Consider the following 23,047-nt stretch of genomic DNA (forward strand, 5'->3'; position numbering starts at 1 on the left):
TTCACTCGATTCACTTCTCGCCTCCACTCCACTTCACTCCAAATATAACATATTCTGGTAATATTTCACACAAGATGTATGTATGTACGCACCCTCACTCTAACGAACCAACAGGGGGAAAGGGTGGCGTTTTATCTGAAAATCCGTTATATCCGGGGGTCCTAACTTTTTGCATATAACAAACTTTGTTCGTTATATGCATATAAAGAACTCTGTTCATTATATGAGCTGAAAATTTGGTAGTACTGAGCATTTCCATATATAACAAAGTTTGTTCATTATATAAGATGAGAAGTGAGTATGGAAGGACGAGAGCAGAGGTATTTATTTAGTCAGACAGACAAAACTAGAACGACTAGATGTGCACTACTGTTGGGTATTCCCCTGTTGAAAGAATAGAATACGCTTGCTGCGTCTCTTTTGTCTGTTTTTTGACGCCTGTTGTCGTGTTTCGAACCAGAATAAACAAGGACGCCGGCCTGTCTCCTGAGTATCTCTGACCTCCTTCCTGTCCGTATGCAACAAATGGCGACGAGGATGGGATCGTCAGGAACAGGAAGAGATGGAGGTACCGCCCTGCTGCTAAGCTGTTAGAGCCATGGAGTGTAGCCTGGACGTGGACGGCCGATGCGGTGCCCACCCGGCTAGTGGACTGGTGCCTGTAGCTGTGCATGCTGCCTGTAGCCTTGGCGGTGGATGCTACCTGCAGGGGGGGCCACTTGCTGTGCTGGTGATCCTGTTGTTCCTGCCACACGGATTGGAGGACGTGGGATCCTTGGAGGTGGGATCGACCTACTGCCTGCAGCCTGAAGTGCTACGTGGACAGCTGCAGTCCTAAGGTGAGGCTGTTTCCTGGTGATTGTTTCTACAGCATTCCTCAGCATGGCGTCGGCACCAGTTAAAATAGACGCTTTTGATCCATCCAAGATTTCTCTGGAGCTGTGGCTGAGCTTGTTGGAGGCGCATTTTGCTCATTTAGGGATTACAGAGGAAAGCAAGAAAAAGAATGGATTGCTGGTATCGGTAGGTACAGAGACCTACAGCGTGCTCGGTAATCTTTGTGCACCTGATTTATCACACAAGGTCGTATGATGCCCTAGTAGTGGCTCTTAAGGGCCATTATGCTGTAAAATCTTCGTACCATTGCAGTTTGCTTGCTTTCCAGCAGTGGACAAAGAAACCAGGTGAAACCTTAAATGTTCTGTTTGCAGATCTGAAGGCATTAGCCAAAGATTGTAACTTTGGAGAACAGTTTGATCCTAGGGTTAGAGATCAGTTGTTTATGGCAGTGAAGCATGAGACATACTTCCCTAATTTAGTGGCTGAAAATCTAAATTTGCAAAAGATGACATCCTCAAAGATTTTTGAAAGGATTTTGAATTTAGAAAAAGCTTTTGTCAGTGAGAGGAGTGAGCCATCGCTGGTGAAGGCCATGAGTGTTAAGCTGCAGAAATGCTGCAGGCATTGTGGTTTCCCTCACGACAACAGTCAGTGCAGATTTAAGGACCTAACCTGTGATTGTTGCCAAAAGAAGGGACATATGAAATGTGTTTGTACTGCTGTGAAGAAGGGAGGTTCAGGTGAGGACAAAGGTAAAGGTCAAGCAGGGAGTGACAGTAGTAAAGGTAGAAGTGGATCCTACAAATCAAGGCCACAGCCACATTGTGTAAAGGTTTTGGATGACCCAGATGGGTCAGCCAGCTCTGAGGAAGGAGATGGTAATTTAGCATCAGTAAGGGAGCACATACGTGTTGTGAAGGCTGAGGAGTATTTTTTTAGAATTAATGGAAGACAAGTACCATTTGAGATTGATTCTGGTGCATCTGTTTCTACTTTATCCAGCCATTGGGCCAAGTTGTTGAAACTTAAGGTTGAGCCTTCCAGTAAAAGATTAAATGCTTATGATAACTCTACCATTCAAGTGCTGGGTAAAACAGAGGCACCAGTCAGTTATAATGGCTGTGAGAGTATTCAGTCCTTCTATGTGGTTGATTCCTTAAATAGCAACCTATGTGGCAAGGACCTTATGGGCAAAGTTGGCATCTACCTGGCTGGGCTAGATGAAGATTCCAGTCAGCCAAGTTGTAGATGCTGAGGGTATTTTGACTAAGTATTCTGTTGATCATAGTTAGCCAGTCCTTGGGGTAATGGCAAAAATTCATGTCAAGCAGGATGTTTTACCAAAATTTGTTAAAGCTTGTTCAGTGCCATTTTATTACAAGGAATTGAAGAAGCTTTAGATAAGCTAATCAAAGAAGAAGTACTGGAACCAGTTTCCTATAGTGAGTGGGCATCCCCCATTGTACCAGTACTCAAGGCTGACAAAAAGTCTATGAGGATTTGTGGAGATTTTAAAGAGCTTAACAAGCAAATTCAGTGTGATAGGTATCCACTACTCAAAATTGAAGAATTGCTGTCAGTCATTGGTAAAAGTAAGATTTTCTCTAAAATTGATCTCCAAAATGCTTACTTGCAAGTGCCTGTGGATGAGAAAAGTCAGGACTTTTTAGTGATTAGCTAACACACCTATAGGACTTTTCAAGTACCGCAGATTGCCTTTTGGGCTTTCCTCATCACCAGGAATTTTTCAAAAATTAATTTCACAATTACTAACTCAAGTAGAGGGTGTGGCAGCCTACTTAGATGATATAATTATTTGTGGTGAAAATAAGGCTGAGCATGATGAAAGACTCCTAAAGGTACTCCAGGTCCTGCGAGACCATAATGTCAAAATTAACAAAGGAAAATCTATGTTGCATGTTAACTCCATGGAGTACCTAGGTTACCATGTTTCGGGTGAAGGCATTTCTCCTTCCCTAAGGAAAATTAAAGCTATTTTGGATGCTCCTGCACCTACCTCTGTGGCTGAGGTTCAGTCCTGGTTGGGAATGATTACTTATTATTGTAAATTTGTTTGAAATTTTTCTTCTAAACTGGCACCCCTATATGATCTCTTAAAGAAAGGAGTAAAATTCAAATGGACTGCAGTAGAGGAGGGGTTTTTTTCAGGACATAAAAGATGATTTGAGGAACTCAACACTGTTAACAAGCTTTGACGGAGAATCTCCCTTAATTGTAGAAGTGGATGCATCCCCTGCAGGTGTGGGCTGTGTTCTTCTGCAAGACAAGCAGGGCATTGAAAGACCAGTGTATTTTTCTAGCAAAAGATTGTCACCAGCTGAAAAGAATTATTCTCAGATTGACAGAGAAGGGTTAGCTCTAGTGTTTGCACTTAAAAGGTTTAGGTATTTTTTGCTTGGGAGACCTTTTCTAGCCAGGACAGACCATAAGCCCTTAATAGGACTGTTTGGTAAGGGAAGGCCTGTTCCCCACAATGCAAGAATACAGAGGTGGGCTTTGTTGCTATCCCAATATGATTATGATCTTGTTCACAAGGCAGGGAAGGACAATGTTGTGGCTGACGCCCTGAGCAGGCTACCCATTAGGGATGATTTTGAGTCAGCTAACCCTGCTGAATATGTAAAATTAGTAGAGTCACTGAATTTTGAAGACATCTCTTTCCATACTGTTAGAAAACTGACCAAGAGGGACCCAGTACTTAGTCAGCTGAGTAGCTGTCTGAAATTTGGGTGGACTAATGAGGTTAAGAACCTGTTAGTAGATTATGCATCTGTGAAAGCGGATCTGAGCCTGCACAATGATGTCATAGTTATGTTTCTTTTATTATTTTCTCTGCTTTATGTAGAAAAAACAGGGGAAGGAATGTTGGGTATTCCCCTGTTGAAAGGATAGAATACGCTTGCTGCGTCTCTTTTGTCTGTTTTTTGGCGCCTGTTGTCGTGTTTCGAGCCAGAATAAACAAGGACGCCGGGCTGTCTCCTGAGTATCTCTGACCTCCTTCCTGTCCGTATGCAACAACTACCCAGTTGATTCTGTTTCCACTGTTGTCGACCATATGTACATACATGTACATGTTCAGTCGGCCCACCACTGAAACAAAACCTGCATTCACTGAACTTGTTTGGTAAATCCCCACATATAAAGGACTGGACCCCAAAAGTTTGTTCAAGCCCAAATTTGTTATACTGAGGTAAAACCGAGGGTTTACTGTATGTGTAAATAGTGTATATGCACGCACATATGTATGGAGAGGCTTTAGTTGAACTGAGACAGAAACAATAATATATTTTGATTAAAAACTAATAGGGGGCCTGAGAGATTTGGAAGAGGCTTTAATTCCCTCACAGCCTCCCTACCCCTCTGATCATGTGTCTTAAGTACATAGCAGCAGTACTTACAACCTGTTCTCAATACATTTTGTATAAAGCAGAAATTGTATGGTAATTTGTTTACACATGGGAATGAACAACATCTAAAGATTATTACTATGCACCTAGCAGTTGTTGCTGTTGTTAAATGCAATATAGTAACTGTCTGTGAGATAAGATGATTAATATTTGTTTTTAAGTGTGTGTGTGTGTGTGTGTGTGTGTGTGTGTGTGTGTGTGTGTGTGTGTGTGTGTGTGTGTATTTACCTAGTTGTATTTACCTAGTTGTAGTTTTACAGGGCCTGGGCCTACGCTCGTGTGGTCCCGTCTCCGTATCTATAATTATCCAACTTTTCCTTGAAACTTTGCACACTCTTCGCCAATACTATTTCTTCACTTAATCTGTTCCAAACCTCTATATTTCTTTGTGGGAAGCTATATTTCTTTATGTCTCTTGAGCATCTTCCCTTCCTCAACTTTTTACTATGTCCTCTAGTATTCCTACTGGAAGGTTCCTCTCTTAGTAGCAATTTCTCGTTATCTACTTCTTCCATTTTACTCAATAGCCTATATATTTGTATTAGGTCTCCTCTTTCTCTTCTTTGTTCTAGTGTTGGCAAGTCCATTTCCTTTAGTCTCTCTTCATATATTATGTCAGTCCCTCCAGTTCTGGAACCATTTTTGTTGCCATCCTCTGTATTCTTTCTAGTTTTACTATGTGTTTCTTCATATGTGGAGACCACACTGTTTCCGTGTATTCTAGTTTAGGTCTGATCATAGAAGTTATTAATTTTTTCATCATTTCTCTGTCCATGTAGTGGAATGCTATGCCTATATTTCTCACCATGTTATATGTATCACCAAAGATCCGATTTATATGACTTCCTGGTTGCATATAATCTTGCATTATTACTCCCAGGTCTCTCTCTTCATTTACTTTCTTTAATATTTCACCATCTCCCATTTTATATGTCCATTTTGGTCTTTCTACACTTTTTCCCATTTCCATAACATGACATTTCCTCACGTTGAATTTCATTTCCCATTTCTGACTCCATTTCCAAATTTTGTCTAGGTCCTTTTGCAGCTCCTTGCAGTCTTCACTGTTTCTTATCTGTCTTTGCAGTTTAGCATCATCCACGAACAGGCTCATGTAGCTGTTTATTCCCTCTGGCATATCATTAATATAGACTAGGAAGAGTACTGGTGCTAAAACCGACCCCTGGGGCACTCCACTTTCCACCGCTCTCCATTCCGATCTAGTGTCCTTAACCACGGTTCTCATCTCTCTTCCTCTTAGGTAGCTTTCCATCCAGCACTTCATTTTCCCTCTCACTCCTCCTTTATTTTCTAGTTTCCACAGCAGTCTTGAATGTGGAACTTTGTCAAATGCCTTCATTAAGTCTAGGTAAATGCAATCCACCCATCCGTCTCTTTCCTGTAATTTGTCCGTCACTCTTGAGTAAAAGCTCAGCAAGTTTGTCACACATGAGCGGCCTTTCCTAAACCCATATTGATTGTTTGTGATTAGATTATGTTCTTCTAGAAATCTCATCCATTGTTCTTTTATTAATTTCTCACATATTTTGCATACTACACTGGTCAGAGACACCGGTCTGTAATTTAGGGGTTCTTCCTTTTTTCCACTTTTGTATATAGGTACCACTTCTGCCCTCTTCCACTCCCTAGGCACTGTGCCCGTTTTAATTGAGCACCTAATGATGTCATATATCGGGCCAACTAGCTCATTTCTGCATTCTTTAAGTATAAAACCTGAAACGCCATCCGGTCCCACGGCCTTCCCTTCCAATTCCCCCAATAGTTTTTTTATCTCCTCTTTATCTATTTTGACCTCTTCCATATATACATCTAAGTTGTTTTCTTGTGGTTCATTAAATAATGATTCTTTGGTAAACACTTGCTGGAATTTTTTGTTAAATAATTCCGCCATGCCTTTGGGATCCTCAATCTCTACATTCTCTTCAGTCAGTCTTTCAATTGTTTCTCTTGATTTAATTTTTCCATTTATAAATCTATAAAATAATTTAGGTTGTTCTTTACACTTTTCCACAATATCCTTTTCGTATCGTTTCTCTTCTTCCTTTCTCACTTTCACGTACTCATTTCTCGTTGCCTTAAAGTCTTCTCTGTTTCTTTGATTTTTGTTTCTTTTTAATCTTGACCACGCTTTGTCTCTCTTTTCTTTTGCCTTTGCACATCTTGCATTAAACCAGTCCTTTTTAGCCCTCTCCCTCGGTCTGTATTTTGGTACGAACTTCATAACACCTATGTTGTACGCCCTCAAGAAAATGTCATATTTTCCTTGAACTTCGCTTGTACTCATTAACTCTTTCCAATCCATTTCACCAAAAAACTTCTTGAGGTTTTCCACCCCTGCTTTCCTATAGTTTAATCTATTGCTTCTATAAGTCTCGTCTTGTTCCCTTCCTTCCTCCTCCATTTCCATCTCTATGAGCACGTGATCACTTTTTCCCAGGGGGCAATCATACCTCAATTCATCCTTCACATGAATCTCTCTTGTCAACACCAAATCCAGTCTTGCCGGTTCATCGTCTCTTCTATATCTAGTGCTTTCCTTCACCCTTTGTATCATCAAATTTTCCATCATTAAATTCAAGAATCTATTCCCCCATGCCACATCACTACCATTGCTCTCAAACCTCTCCCAGTCAACCTCTTTGCAATTGAAATCTCCAACTAGTATTACTCCTTTGTTTGCCTTAAGCAATCTCCTCAAACTCTGTATGGTGTCATCAATCATGTTTTCATAATCTTCTTTACTCCATGATGTAGTTTTTGGTGGTACATATGCTACTGCAATCATCATCCTTTCTCTATTCCTGATTTCCAAGCTTACACTCACTATCTCTGCTTTTCCCACTCCATATTCTATTGTGCGTGTGTGTGTGTGTGTGTGTGTGTGTGTGTGTCATTCACCATGGTCTGATCATGTGCTGGACTTCCAACCCCCAGTCAGTACTCTCCCTAAATAAACTTGGTGGTGAGGTGATGGATCTTTGGTTATGACTGGAACCTTGCATCATACCCACACACACTTTGGAGTCAGGATTTGATCCCTGACTGGTACCCGGTACCTATTCACTGCTCTGAGGACACGGGGCAAGGATTTAAAGAGATTGCCTATCCACTCCACTGCCTAGGAATTGAACCCGGGACCTCTTGATATTGTAGCGTGTGCTCTGCACTGCACTATGGAACTCTGCTGTGTGTGTGTGTGTAATTCACCATGGTCTGACCACATGATAGACCTGCAATTTCCAGCCAGTACCCGCCCCAACTGAGCTTGATGCTCAGAAGTGATGGATCTCTGGGTGCGGCCCACACACCTGGGAGGTGGGACACAAACCCTGATTGACACCCAGTACCTATTCACTACTGGGCAGATAGGGGGCACAGATTAAAGGAAACTGCCCATCCATTTCCACTGCAGGAATTGAACCCGGAATCTCAGTTGTGAGGTGAAAACGCTAACTGCAGCACTATAGAGCTATGTGTGTATGTGTGTGTGTGTTTAAGATGTAAGGAATGATTGGAGATTATGCACTTATGAGAATCATGGTGTATACTTTCATTTCTTATGCTGTGACACCAACAAGCACTGCAATTGTTTGTATGGCCACATGATTAACCTTTTGCCTCCATGATATTTTTGTGAAAATGTGTTAAAAAAACATTTTCTCTTAGCAGCATACCTGTTGGTCTCAAGTACAGTCATATCAAAGAGTTCATCGTCAAACTGTGAAAATTTTGCAAAATTCCCTCGTCACCAAACCATTCATTAATGCTACTGTTTTCTGTAAATGGAAAGGGTGGGGCGGGTGGACTTCCATACATAGAAGGATTTATCTCTGTCCAATCCTGAGTGTCTGTCAGATCATTTCTTCCTCACTAGAGGAAGATTCAGTCACAGATACCATTCCCAGACTCTTCTAGGCTTACCCACTCATCACCACTGTCCCCTGACATGATGTGGGATGAGACAAAGGATAGGAGAAAAAGTAATGAAATAGTCAAACGAGTATCGTCTCGTGTACTAGCCCACGTCACCATGTGGCTGGTTGTGTCTGGTGGTGGAGGCAGCGGCAGCTGGCAAGCATCTACTGAGACCGAAGTTGCCATCTACTGCCAGAACACTTAACCAAATGCTCCTTAAGTTACTACAGGACCAGAAAAAAACAATTTGAATGTTCCAAGTTTACTTGGGATTATGTTTTTTGACCAAACATATAAAAATGACTATACCTGGGTTAGAGAGGCAAGGGGCTAAGGAAGGTAAAACATCCTTGAGAATAAATGTGGTTGATGTGGTCAAGATCGGAATGAGGCTGGAGATCCCAAGACCAACCCTACATATGCCACTGCTCTCTAAGAAGTCACTCATGAAATAGGTGCCCTTTCCAGAGTGAGAGGTCTTGTAACTAAAATCACTGAGCTGTAGCTAGGTCAGGGATAGGTGGTGGGGAGAGGTGAGGGCTGGTATTTGATGCTGAAAGGAGGCTGCTACTGGTGAAATATTGCTCGTCATAATAAGTTTAGTTGAACTGAAATGTGGAGTGGTGTTTTCCCAGTAATAATTTCCTCAACTCCCAGTCCTTGCCTCACCTCATCTGCTATCAACACTGAATGCTGTAGAGTTACAAGACCTTTCACTCAGGAGGGATTGTCTCTTTGTAACTGTAACTGAACATGTCAGAAGACCTGGATAGACCTCACTTGCATGCATCATAGTACAGCTACTTTTTCAAAATACGTCCAGCTACCCTACATAGTAAACAGGCTGTCCTTAAGGTGATCATACCTATTTCAGGCACTTGACTGGTATCCTAGCAACACATTTCAAAGTGGGCTTCTCTGAGATTGCTCATCAGGTCACTAGGTAGTTTTATATTTAAAACAACTTTCTGAATGCCAATGTCATCATTTCTTCAGAGCAAAAAGCTAAATTATTACAAATACACTCCTGTCAAACAATATTAAGTACAAAAGCTAAATCCAGAGTCCAAACTTATTAATTTATAACTATTGTCAGTTATAAAACATCTTTGTAAAGGAGATTCTCTTAATGACATAGAATTTCATTTTGAAAATTTACACAAAACTTTTATTTATTACAGGAAACATATGTCACTTGCTTAATTAACATTAAGTATCCCAAACAGGTACATTTGCAAGAGGACAATAACATCTGTTCAGGTGTTATAAGGCAGTGAAGGAAGAAAACTAAGGAGTGTATCAGAAAAGATAAACAAGAAGTGGATGAAGGGAAGACTAACAAGGCAACATCCTACAGCAAAGCAGAGGTAACAAGAATAGTAATATCAAAATAGACATTCCAAAAAAAAATTTATAATAGATATTTATTTAACATAAGAGATGTACAAAACAGAAGGCATATTTCTTGATATATGATAATAATAATGATGGAATCTTAAAGAGGGCACCTAACTTAGCCCTCACTCTTGTAAAGCTTTGCTCCTTGCCGGGCCAACTTGTCTGCCTCCTCATTACCTTCATGACCGGCGTGACCCTTCACATGGACCTGTAAGGGAGACAGAACAGCCTTATAACATTGTGGTACTTGGATGCAAAGGTTCAGGAGTCTGTATGGTGTGGGAGGTAAAGGTTCAGGGCCCATACTTATATAGAAATGAGGCGTTTGACTTAAGTCTCTCCTAAGTGACGAGTTTTCAACCTGGCTAGGGTTCCAGCCACTATGGGTAGTGGGGAACGTTAAGTTGCCCACAACAGCGAGTTAGCTCGAAAGATCAGTTATCTCATATGAAAATGAATGGGTAAGAATACCTTAAAATGGTGAAATAATTGAATAGAAGTACATCATATCCATTACAATAGGGTTTCATAAGGCTATAGTGACAGCCGGAGCGTGGGCTCGTAGCGCGGGTGTCCACAATAGTGGACATGGCATTTTTTTAATGAACGCGCTGCCAGATTTGATAAGTTTGTCATCAAGTACAGTAAACATGCCGTTTTTGAGCTTTATATGGGTATGGTACACAGAAGCTGTAAAAAAGTGATGCTTTTTATTGCTGAATAATAGAAAATAAGAACAATAGAGGTGGGTATCTGTCTATAATAATATGTTTTCATAGTTCCTATTTCATAACTCTGTACTCGTTCTACCAATGCTTATATGGTGTTCAAATTAACGTCAAAGAACAGCTAAGGAAAAGGACTTTACAGTGATACCTCATTCAGCAATGTTAGCTCAGTAAGAGAGAAGATACTTGAGGTTGAAGTGAGGTGTATTTTTGAGTGAATATGCCCACGTGGCAGGCCAGGCACGGCAAAATCTAGCCTGCGCTTTAAGTGTTAAGATGAGCCAGAGACGAAGAGTTAGCTTTATAAGTATAAGCCCAGGAGTATACTGTGGGAGGTAAAGGTTCAGGAGTCTGTATACTGTGGGAGGTAAAGGTTTAGGAGTCTGTATACTGTGGGAGGTAAAGGTTTAGGAGTCTGTATACTGTTGGAGGTAATGGTTCAGGAGTCTGTATACTGTTGGAGGTAATGGTTCAGGAGTCTGTATACTGTTGGAGGTAATGGTTCAGGAGTCTGTATACTGTGGGAGGTAAAGGTTCAGGAGTCTGTATACTGTTGGAGGTAATGGTTCAGGAGTCTGTATACTGTGGGAGGTAAAGGTTTAGGAGTCTGTATACTGTGGGAGGTAAAGGTTTAGGAGTCTGTATACTGTGGGAGGTGAGGGTTTAGGAGTCTGTATACTGTGGGAGGTAAAGGTTTAGGAGTCTGCATACTGTGGGAGGTAAAGGTTCAGGAGTCTGTATACTGTGGGAGGTAAAGGTTCAGGAGTCTGTATACTGTGGGAGGTAAAGGTTCAGGAGTCTGTATACTGTGGGAGGTAAAGGTTCAGGAGTCTGTATACTGTGGGAGGTAAAGGTTTAGGAGTCTGTATACTGTGGGAGGTAAAGGTTTAGGAGTCTGTATACTGTGGGAGGTAAAGGTTCAGGAGTCTGTATACTGTGGGAGGTAAAGGTTTAGGAGTCTGTATACTGTGGGAGGTAAAGGTTCAGGAGTCTGTATACTGTGGGAGGTAATGGTTAAGGAGTCTGTATACTGTGGGAGGTAAAGGTTCAGGAGTCTGTATACTGTGGGAGGTAAAGGTTTAGGAGTCTGTATACTGTGGGAGGTAAAGGTTCAGGAGTCTGTATACTGTGGGAGGTAAAGGTTTAGGAGTCTGTATACTGTGGGAGGTAAAGGTTCAGGAGTCTGTATACTGTGGGAGGTAAAGGTTCAGGAGTCTGTATACTGTGGGAGGTAAAGGTTCAGGAGTCTGTATACTGTGGGAGGTAAAGGTTTAGGAGTCTGTATACTGTGGGAGGTAAAGGTTCAGGAGTCTGTATACTGTGGGAGGTAAAGGTTCAGGAGTCTGTATACTGTGGGAGGTAAAGGTTCAGGAGTCTGTATACTGTGGGAGGTAAAGGTTTAGGAGTCTGTATACTGTGGGAGGTGAGGGTTTAGGAGTCTGTATACTGTGGGAGGTAAAGGTTTAGGAGTCTGTATACTGTGGGAGGTGAGGGTTTAGGATTCTGTCTACACTCACCCACTTAACAACCAGACCCTCCATGGCTGCATCCAAAACAATAAGCTCCTCTTTGTTTTTCACTGGTTCTCCATCAGACTTCACCCAGCCTTTCTTCTTCCAGTTCTTCATCCAGGAGCTGGCACAGTTGATCATGAACTGGGAGTCAGTGTGCACAGCAACCTTAGTGAACCCTGCAATTGAGAAGTATTACTGCTACCTTGTTCCTAAATGTTTACCAGGATAGAGAAACTATTGGATAAGAATCATTGTATATGGAATAAACCTTAAAAAAATCACTAATTTTTTTTACGGTAAAGGAAGCTGCTCAAGGGCAAAAATATACGAGGAGAAAAAAAAAGCCCACTAATCACTGTTCCTACGAAAACAAGTAAAGATATGTGGCCAAAAGAGAGATGAATTTTGTGTGGAGAGGTGTCCCGATACTCTCCTTGTGAAGGAGGTCAAGTCGTAGGCAGGAGGAAGTACAGATGAAGGAAGGCTGTTCCAGAGTTTATCAGTGAAGGGGATGAAGGAATGAAGATGCTGGTTAACTGGTGCAGAAGATTTGGACAGACAGAGCTAGAGTAGAAAGTTGAGTGCAGTGGGGCCATGGGAGGGGGGGGAGGCATGCAGTTAGCAAGTTCAGAAGAGAAGTCAGCATGAAAATATCGGTAGAAGATAGAAGAGATGCAACATTGTGGTGAAATTTAAGAGGTAGAAGACTGTCAGTAAGAGGAGGGAAGTTGATGAGATGAAAAGCCTTGGACTCCACTCTGTCCAAGAGAGCTGTGTGTGTGGAGCCCCCCCTACACAAGATGCATACTCCATACAAGAGCGAACAAGGCCCCCGTATATGGATAGTATCTGTGTGGGGTAAAAGAACTGGCGGAGACGATACAGAACGCCCAACCTCGAGGAAGCTGATTTAGTAAGAGAGGAGATGTGAAGTTTCCAGTTCAGATTTGGAGTTAAGGACAGACTGAGGATGTTTAGTGAAGGTGACAGCTGAGTGGTACCAAAGAATAGGGGATAGGTATTTTGAAGATTGTGTTGAGTTGACAGGTGGAGAAATAGAGTTTTGGGGACATTGACGACACCAAGTTCCTCTTCCCCAGTTGGAACTGATAGCAAGGTCTGAGGTAAAGCAGCCTCCAGTCTAGAGTCTTGTCTTTCTGTTGGAAGGGTCTTCTGTTGAAAGATGTTGAATAATGCAGAGTAGAGTCATCGGCGAATGAGTGGATAGGACAGTTTGTTTTGGAAAGGTCATTAATGAACAACAGAAAGAGAGTAGGAGATAGGACAGAGCCCTATGGGACACCACTGTTGATGGGTTTGGGGGAAGAACAGTGACCGTCTAACACAGCAGAGGTAGAACAGTTGGAAAGGAAGCTGGAGATAAAAATACAGAGAGAGGGATAGAATCCATAGGAGGATAGCTTTGAAAGCAAAGATTTGTGCCACTGTCAAAAGTTTTCAACATGTCTAAGGCAACATGTCTCTGGCCTGAACTCTCAGAAGGCTTATAGACCTGATGGAGTGCCTCCTATTGTCCTTAAAAACTGTGCTTCCATGCTGACACACTGCCTGGTCAAACTTTTTCGCCTCTGCCCATCAACATCTACCTTTCCTTCCTGCTGGAAGTACGCCTTCATACAGCCTATGCCTAAGAAGGGTGACCGTTTCAATCCCTCAAACTACCGCCCTATAGCTTTACTTTCCTGTCTATCTAAAGCTTTTGAATCAATCCTTAACTGGAAGATTCAAAAGCACCTTTCCACTTCTGACCTATTTGATCGCCAGTATGGGTTCCGCAAGGGGTGTTCTGTTCTACTGGTGATCTTCTTGCTCTCTTAACTGACTCTTGGTCATCCTCTCTTAGCCATTTCGGTGAAACTTTCTCTGTTTGCGCTAGACATATCGAAAGCTTTCGATAGAGTCTGGCACAAATCTTTGCTTTCTAAACTGCCCTCATTCGGATTCTATCCCTCTCTCTATTCCTTTATCTTGTTTCCTTTCCGGCCGTTCTATCTCTGCGGTGGTAGACGGTCACTTTTTCTCCTAAACCTATCAACAGTGGTGTTCCACAGGGCTCTGTTCTATAACCCACTCTCTTCCTGTTTTTCATCAATGATCTTTCCATAACAAACTGTCCTATCCACTCATACGCTGACGACTCCACTCTGCATTATTCAACTTCTCTCAACAGAAGACCCTCTCAACAGGAATTACAAGACACTAGACTGGAGGCTGCAGAACGCTTAACCTCAGACCTTGCTATCATTTCCGACTAGGGTAAAAGGAACCTTGTGTCCTTCAATGCCTCAAAAACCCAATTTCTCCACCTATCAACTCGACATAATCTTCCAAACAACTATCCCCTATTCTTCGACAATACTCAGGTGTCACCTTCCTCAACACTAAATATCCTCAGTCTATCCCTAGCTTAAAATCTCAACTGGAAACTTCACATCTCTCTTACTAAATCAGCTTCCTCGAGGTTGGGCGTTCTGTATCATCTCCGCCAGTTCTTCTCCCCCACACAGATGCTTTCCATATATAAGGGCCTTGTCTGCCCTTGTATGGAGTATGCATCTCATATGTGGGGGGGGTCCACTCACACAGCTCTTCTGGACAGAGTGGAGTCTAAGGCTCTTCGTCTCATCAGCTCTCCTCCTCTTACTGACAGCTTTCTACCTCTTAAATTCCGCTGCCATGTTGCATCTCTTTCTATCTTCTATCGATATTTTCATGCTGACTGCTCTTCTGAACTTGCTAACTGCATGCCTCCCCCCCTCCCGCGGCCCAGCTGCACACGACTTTCTACTCATGCTCATCCCTATACTGTCCAAACCCCTTATGCAAGAGTTAACCAGCATCTCCATTCTTTCATCCCTTTCACTAGTAAAATCTGGAAGTCTTTCTTCATCTGTATTTCCTCCTGCCTATGACTTGACCTCTTTCAAGAAGAGTGTATCAAGACATCTCTCCATCTGAAATTGACCTCTCTTTTGGCCACTCTATACTATATGAGCAACAATTAGTTGTTTTTTTTTACATCTTTTTGTTGCCCCTGAGGTGCTCTTTCTGCTGAGAAAAAAAAAAAGGGGGGGGGAACCCATATTGGCAATCAGAGAGGTCAGAAGTGGATAGATGCTTAAGAATCTTCCAGTTAAGGATTGATCCAAAGTCTTTAGAAAGACAGGAAAGTAAAGCAATAGGATTGTAGTTTGAGGGATTAGACCGATCACCCTTCTTAGGCACAGGCTGTATGTAGACGTACTTCCAGCAGGAAAGAAAGGTGGATGTTGAAAGGCAGGGTGTCAGTAAAGAAGCACAGTTTTTAAGGACATCAGGAGGCGCTCCATCACTTCAATAAGCCTTCTGAGGACTAAGGCCAGAGAGGGCATAGTAAATATCATTCTTAAGAATCTTAATAACAGGTATAATGGAGTCAGAGGGGGGTGAGTAAGAGGAATATGCCATGAAAAACTGATTAGATACAATTATAAATGAAAGCAGGATAACATGAACACAGGTTCAGTTCTGCAAATCATAATAAAATTAATGAACATATGAGATGGGAAAATAAAACTGCATTTGAAATGATGTAAAAAAAAAGAAAAAAAAAAGGAAAACTGCCATGCATATACAAAAAGAAGAATTTTTAAAAAAATGCATGCAAAATTGACAAAATTAAAGAAACAAAGGAAAAGAAAACATGGCCAAGTTAGAGCAAAACAAGCAGGCAAGAGTATAGGCAGATAAGAATAGACTGGTGTGACTAACCTTCATACACAGATAAAATAAAAGAATACATGTAACACACACACACACACATGGAATGGAGATAAAAAAAATGCTTGTAGAAGAGACATTAAGAAGAACACCTTTCCACAAAGAATAGTGTAGGTCTGCAATGACCTGGAAAAGGATGTGGTCCATGCAAAGACAATTTGTGTATTCAAGTCAAGTTAGATAATAGTAGATACAGAGACAGGACAGTATGAACAACGCTCCTTTTCAGTATATCACAACTAGGTAAATACAACTCGGTAAATGCACACACACACACACACACACACACACACACACACACACACACACACACACACACAGCCAGACATCAACCACAAATGGGAGCAGTACCAGCACACAATTACCAGCGCCTACCACACCTTCTTCCCCATCAAGACATTCCCAGTCCCTCCATCTGACGCCCCCTGGATCAACCCCACCGTCAAGAGGCTCATCTTGCAGAGAAACAGGGCTCACAACATAGACCCTGCCCGCTACAGACAGCTCAGGAACAGAGTCATCAGGGAGATCAAAACTGCCAGAGCAAACTATTATCCAGATAAAATACACCATCTTAAAGAGGCCAACAACAGACAGTGGTATCACAAGGTCAGGTCTCTTTGTGGACTTGGCAAACACTCACCCTCCTTCCCTTGCACTTCACATTTATCACCTGGCTGAGCGGCCGAGGAGATGAATACCCATTTTGCGGATATCTGTCAAAGCCTCCCAAAACTTGATCTCACCGCCCTCCCCTCACACCTACCATCCCCTTCCCCACCGCCCTCCATCCAGGAGGTTGATGTTTTCAATAAATTAAAGAAATTAAGGATGCACAGAGCTACCACGCCCACTGACCTCCCAATCAAAATCTATAAGAAATTTGCCCCTGAACTTGCCACCCCCATTTGCTCCATAATAAATGCTTCACTTGAACAAAACACTTGCCCAAGCCACTGGAAAACGTCCTATGTCACTCCCATCTCCAAGACTTCCAGCCCACAGTCCCTAAATGACCTAAGACCAATCGCCATCACGCCCATTCCCAGCCTCATTGTGAAGATTTTATTTTTAACTGGGCTTATGATGATATTAGAAACCTCATAGACATCCAACAATTTGGCAACATGAAGCATTCCTCCACCACTCATTGCCTGGTCAGCTTTCTAGATTTCATACACACTTGAACAAAACCTGGACAAACGAGACACTTCCCTTGCCCTTGCTTTTGTCGACTTCAGGAAAGCATTTGACCTTATAGACCACACTGTTGTCATTACTAAGGCCATTGAGCTGAGGCATCACCCTAATATTGTATCGTGGCTGACTAATTTCCTCAGCGCACGCCAGCAAATAGTTCGCTCCCAGGGCTCTGTCTCCCCTCCTCTTGAGCTGACGTGTGGCGTCCAGCAAGGCACTAAAATTGGTCTGCTTTGCTTCTTGGTGCTCATTAACAATGCCCTCATGGACACCCCGCACCACTGGAAATATGTTGACAACAGCACCTTGGGCGTCCCCGTCAACAACAGGGATCCAGACTATGCACCTCTTCAAGCGTCGCTCGACAACCTTCAGGCATGGACGGTTGACAACAGTGCCACTATCAACCACACCAAGACCATGGTGATGCACGTTTGCACGTCCAAGAGAGATGTGCCACCTCCGCTGCTGTCAATTGGCTCACACCACCTCCAGGTTGTCCAGTCCACCAAACTACTCGGCATCACTGTGGACAACCAGCTCAACTGGAAGCTTCACGTCTCCAACACCGTCAGAGCAGCCTCCTACAAGCTGTACATGCTGCGTAGACTCATGACGCTGGGGGCACCGGCTGCTGAGCTGTGCAGTATTTGCACATCATTCATACTGCCAAAACTCATGTATGCCTCCCCAGCATGGTCATCGTCCCTTACCCTCACCCAACAACAGCAGCTTGAGAAGGTTCAAAAGAGGGCATTCAGGGTCATTTTAGGCCCCGACTACCACGCCTACGACAATGCCCTGACCACCCTGAGTCTCCCGAGGCTCTCTGACAGGCACCAGGATGCCCTCAGTAAATTCGGCGTCTCCCTGCTTCACCGTCCTCGCCACTGCCACCTCCTGCCACCCGACGCACCTCCCCCCACCCGCTACACCAGACACCACAACAAACTCACTTCCTTCAGAGCGCTGCGAACTGACCGTTATAAACAAAGCGCAGTACCAGCTATGGTGCGGATCATAAACAATGCCCAGCAGTGATAGTCAAACCCAAAGGGCCACGGTGCAGATTAACACCTCACTGCCACCCTCTAAGTGCTCCCTTAACACCACCCTCCCTTTCCCTTTTGTCTCTATTTTTAGCTCTCCCAAACCACTCGCGCTCACCCTGTCAGCGGCCTCGCTGCCTTATGGCGGGCACACACGATCCGGCCTGGCTCGTCCGGGCAGCTCAAAGTGGGCGGGGCTAAAGGCCTTCAGTCCATGTGTGTGTGTGTGCATTTCGTATGGCGTGGCCTTATGAGGCGGCCGGATGGCTGTCGGTCTGTGTTTGAAAATCCCTCCGGCGCTGCCTCACGCCTCACCATATGTGTGGCTCATTAAGGCAGTGTTCCTCTAACTGTTGTGGCTACTGGCAACGTCCGTTCGCCTATCTGGGAGTGAGTTGTCGGTTGTCCATAAGCTGGTGTCACACTGGGCCCTATTCTTCCCACTGCGTTTGTGGCAGCTTGGACAACCAGCAACTCCAACTTTTCCTGGTGTGCGTCACACACGGCCAAGGTCGGTTGCCCGTATCCACATCCACAACGTAAACAAAGCACTTGCCCTGTATCAACATGGCGTCGTCTGCTAAAGTAAGGGCTCTCACGGCTTGTGCTGCCATTACCCAAGTTATGGACTTGTTGCTACAGTTAAATGGAAGGAAGAAGCTGTTGTGGGTGTGGCGTGTCTGTGGTTCCTCCATGCCAGTTCTCATTGCGCGTGCGCGGCCAACCCACCCATCTAGACTTCGACCACATAAACACGTGGATCGAATAACAACAAAGACACACACACGCACACACCAGATTCATCATGAACCATGGCAGATGTTTCTCATAAACAAAAATGGCTTTGCCATTTCCTAGAGTGTGTTAGAACTTATTTGGTGAGTGGTTCATACAAACCAAACATACCCAATGGCAAGAAGAGAGCAGTGTTAAAGACGACTGTTCTCTTCTTGCCAAGAGCTAGGTTTGGTTCATGTGAGCCACTCATCAAATACGTTCAAACAGACTCGAGAAATGGTGAAGTCGTTTCTGTTTGTCAGAAACATCTGCAATGGTTCATAATGATTATGGCTTGTGTGTGTGTGTGTTGTTATTCGATCCATGTGTTTATGTGGTGGTTTATGGGTGGGTTTGCCGTGCACACGCAGTGGTGACAATGAGAACTAACACGGAGGAACCACAGACACGCCACACCCACAATTGTTTCTTCCTTCCATTTAACTGCAGCAACAAGTCCATAACTTGGGTAATAGCAGCACAAGCCGCAGCAGCACCTTACTTTAGCAGACGATGCCATGTTGATACAAGGCAAATGCTTTGTTTACGTTACAGATGTGGATACGGGCAACCGACCTTGGCCGTGTGTGACGCACACCAGGAAAAGTTGGAGTTGCCGGTTGTCCAAGCTGCCGCCAACGCGGTGGGAACAAAAAAAACCTGTGTGACATCAGCTTACGGATAACCGTGAACTCGCTCCCGGTAGGGCTACGGGCGTTGCCCGTAGCCCTAACGGTTGGACGAAAATTACCAATGTGATAGGGTGAGCATCGGTGATGACGTCATCGGACTCCCAGCGAATCACAAGCGTGTTTTCATAACTGTTAGCCAATCGTAAGGCAGCCGCCTTCAACTGAGGCTTCAAAACGACCCGTTCTCTCTCTCTCTCTCTCTCTCTCTCTTGCCATAGCCACAATGTTTAGAGGAAAACCTCCAGTGTGATACGACCTTTAAAGGTAGCGTGCGTGACGCCGATAATAAGTAGACGTGACCCGTACATGTCCACGCAGCGCGAAACTCGGGGTGATAATGCGCGAAAGTCGAGATGGTAAGAATTTAGGACTAACCGCGAAACTCGGATAACGCGGAACTCGAGAGGGTACTGTATATAAACGATATGCCAAAGGGTATAAAATGTTATATGAGCCTTTTTGCAGATGATGCAAAGTTAATAAGAAAAGTGAGGATGGAGGAAGATTGTGAGGAGCTGCAAAAAGACCTGGACAGAGTATATAGATGGAGCCAGTTATATACCGATACCGATACCTGTACACTGATTTTATTATACAATCATTCCAGCAGCTAAAGGGCAATATCAAATGTTAAAAAAAAAAAAAAAAAAAAAAAAACAGTACTTATTGTTCAACTGTAGAGGGGAAGTGTTAACACCCACCCCCATGAGTTTCGACAAGGGGTGAGGGAGGAGGCACCTCGTGAGGTCTAGTTGACTTAGCTTTACTTTAATTGCCGTACATTTAGGCAAAAGACTGTGAAGAAATCCCCAGACCCTGGCAGCGTGCCCTGTTGCGGGGTGACCATCTGACCGACCAAGGCAGGCAAATGAGGCGAGTGGAGGGGCTCCGTCAATCCCATAGCGAAGCTACTAGTACTAAACCTGTATTGTATGCGTCTGCGGTACCAAAGGCTATACTGTGCTGTATGCGCGGAAAGTTTTGTCGCCTAAAGGCCGACGACATTTGTTTTTGCGGAAAGTGAAGGAGGCTCATAGCTCCGTTCCTTGGAGAGCAAGACTGTCTGATGCTTTTATGCCACTATCTGGAACCCCTACACGCTCTACCGCCCGGGCACCCAGTGGTAGCCTCGACTCAGTAGCCTCCTGGCTGCCATAAAGAGAGAACATATGTTCGCTTGATGCCCCAGTCGGAGTCAAATTTGAGCCTTTATTTTGCTTCCTTCCACCCTCTCAACTTTCCCAAAATGGTCACTAGCAAGGATAAGTGTAATGAGGTGATAACCTTACACACAGCTGGCCATGATCTCCCATTCATAGCAAATTAAACAGGAGTTCAGCTGAGGACAGTCCAGCGCTTGGTGAGAAGGTTCAAGGACACCAGGAAGGCTGCTGCACTTGCCTCACATCCCAAGTCTGGGAGGCCTCGTAAGACGACCATGAGGACCCATGCACTCATTTCCCGGCAAATTTTAAAGAATCCCCGGCTGACAGCACGGGAAATGAAGGCAAAAAACCCACAGTTACTGGGAGATGCGTCTCTGAGGAGTGCAGCAGTTGCTTCATGATGACCTGGGATACAAGAGTTACCGTGCCCGCAAAAAAACGATGTTAAATGCACTACAGAAGAAAAAGAGAATCAAGGTTTGCAAGAAATACTTAGCATGGAATGAGGAGCAGTGGAAAACTGTGCTATGGAGTGACGAGGCAACTTTTACTGTCACTGGAACCCCTTCATCACGTGTGTACCGCAGGCCAGGCAGTGACCCACTGGATCCTAAGTTCACCTTTAGGTTTGTCAAGCACCCAGCATCACTTATGATTTGGGGCTGCTTTACCTATCATGGAGTTGGTGAATTGGTGATTCTTCCTGCTAATGAAAAGGTGAACCAAAACAATTATTTGGAGCTTCTGAGTGATGTGCTATGATTCTTTTGAAAAAAACAAAGGCAAAAGTGTTCATGCAGGATTTGGCCCCTGCACATGTTGCAAAGTCTGTTGCACAGTGGTTAACAGGTTGTGAGGTTCTCTTTTTTCCTGATTGGCCTGGAAACAACCAAGATATCAATCCCATTGAAAATTTATGGTTGCACATGAAGAAACAGCTGCGTGACATGGACACGTCATCTGTGCCTAAACTTGAGAATGCAGTCAAGCAGCTGTGGGCCAGCTCTTCACCATCTTACCTGCAAAACCTTGCATCCAGCATCCCTAAACACTTTAATGAGATTGTAAAGAGAAAGGGGAATGCCAGTAAATACTGATACGTTCAATATTGCATGTGTTTACAACCTTTCCCCCTACTAACAATAAACAATGGTTTTCTTCAGGCGGCGACAAAACTTTCCGCGCATACTGTATACTAAATATTATATACTTGTATTGAAAGTAATATGAATCTTATTGTTTAAAGTGATGAAAATTAAATCGCGGGAAATTCCAAACTATGTGGTATCATGATACTAGATAATTACACTTTTCTAATATTTTTTCAATAATTTAGAAAATCCAATTTCTATTGAACAAAATTATTTGCAACGAGTGACATGCAACGCACAAAACTCCTTCAAGTATCAGCAGTATCGGCAGAAAATCAGCCGATATCGATACTCTTAAAATGTGCTGATACCACCGATACATCGGTACATCCCTAATAAGCCCAAAGCTTGAATATGCTGCAGTTGTGTGGTCGCCTCACAAAAAAAGGATACAGAAAACTGGAAAGGATACAGAGAATTGCAACTAAAATGGTCCCAGGACTCTCGAACAAGACATATGAAGACAGATTAAAGGAGATGGACTTGACGACACTGGAACAAAGAAGGGAGAGAGGAGATCTGATCATGCTGTATAAGTTGGTAAATAAGTTTGATGAGGTGGATAGAGATGATTTCTTCTTAACTGCAAGAATGCAGGGGCTGTGAGGACATAGGAAGAAACTTAATAAAGGAACTTGTTTGAGCGACTTAAAAAGTATAGTTTTCCACATAGAAGTGTTAACACATGGAATAGCTTGCAGGAAGAGGTGGTGGAGGCGAACAGTGTCCAACAAATGAAGGAAAGTTTGGATAAATGTAGATATGGAGACGGGACTATTAGAGCTTAGCTCAGGCCCAGTAGACTACAAATAGGTAAAACACACACACACACACACACATATATATATATATATATATATATATATATATATATATATATATATATATATATATATATATATATATATATATATATATATATATATATATAATAAGAAAAAAAATATAGCACATGAAAACACAACAAAACAACACACACAAACAAAGAGGTAAAACACACACACAGGCAGAAGAAGCAGGCAAGCGAACAGGTGAGAATCTACACAAACAGAAATAGATCGGAGTGTGACTAACCCGCGGCCTGTGCCAGCTCCAAGGCGTAGGTGGCGGCCTGTATCTCAGCCATGTTGTTGGTGGCGCGCCCCTTCACTGGCTCAGACACGTTGCTGCCAGGAGGGAGGTGGTGTGAGTGAGGCAGGGTGGGGAAGAGGAGGAGGAGGAGGAGGAGTGAGAATGGTGGGGAAGAGGAGAAGGTGCGAGTGAGAGGGGTAATCAGGAGTTGTGAGTGAGAGGCAGGGGTGGGAAAAAGGAGGTGTGAGAGGGAGAGGTGGGGATGAGGAGGAAGAGTGAGTAAGTGAAAGGTGGTGGTGTTAGAGGGAGGGTTAGGG

At 43.5% G+C, this 23,047-nt stretch overlaps 2 protein-coding genes and 1 long non-coding RNA gene across 37 annotated transcripts in view; 2 read left to right on the top strand and 1 right to left on the bottom strand.

Annotated features, from left to right (window-relative positions):
* Positions 1 to 9,616, top strand: part of LOC126997920 (uncharacterized protein K02A2.6-like) — a 25,224-nt gene extending 15,608 nt beyond the window's left edge. Inside the window, exons 4-5 of the mRNA XM_050859148.1 lie at positions 461 to 839; positions 9,431 to 9,616. Of these exons, the coding sequence (XP_050715105.1) occupies positions 461 to 465 (5 nt within the window). The 3' untranslated portion in view covers positions 466 to 839; positions 9,431 to 9,616. The remainder of the gene's footprint in view (positions 1 to 460; positions 840 to 9,430) is intronic.
* LOC126997921 (ribonuclease H1-like) overlaps positions 8,451 to 23,047 on the bottom strand; it is a 21,533-nt gene continuing 6,936 nt past the window's right edge. For both annotated transcript variants that reach the window (XM_050859152.1, XM_050859151.1), the window contains exons 4-6: positions 22,734 to 22,825; positions 11,848 to 12,020; positions 8,451 to 9,810 (exon numbers count right to left, since the gene is read on the bottom strand). In XM_050859152.1, coding sequence (XP_050715109.1) covers positions 9,718 to 9,810; positions 11,848 to 12,020; positions 22,734 to 22,825 — 358 coding nt within the window. In that variant the 3' untranslated portion in view covers positions 8,451 to 9,717. The remainder of the gene's footprint in view (positions 9,811 to 11,847; positions 12,021 to 22,733; positions 22,826 to 23,047) is intronic.
* Positions 9,819 to 11,940, top strand: LOC126997923 (uncharacterized). Of its 34 annotated transcripts, XR_007752498.1 has the most exons (6): positions 9,819 to 10,697; positions 10,858 to 10,985; positions 11,146 to 11,241; positions 11,274 to 11,343; positions 11,376 to 11,753; positions 11,786 to 11,909. It is a non-coding gene; the product is annotated as an uncharacterized LOC126997923 (long non-coding RNA). The 34 variants fall into 34 exon arrangements; XR_007752486.1 differs by having other exon boundaries at positions 9,819 to 10,729; positions 10,922 to 10,985; positions 11,114 to 11,343; XR_007752482.1 differs by having other exon boundaries at positions 9,819 to 10,729; positions 10,922 to 10,985; positions 11,146 to 11,343.

Source organism: Eriocheir sinensis, chromosome 13, assembly GCF_024679095.1.
Source record: "Eriocheir sinensis breed Jianghai 21 chromosome 13, ASM2467909v1, whole genome shotgun sequence".
Taxonomy (NCBI): Eukaryota; Metazoa; Arthropoda; class Malacostraca; order Decapoda; family Varunidae; genus Eriocheir; species Eriocheir sinensis.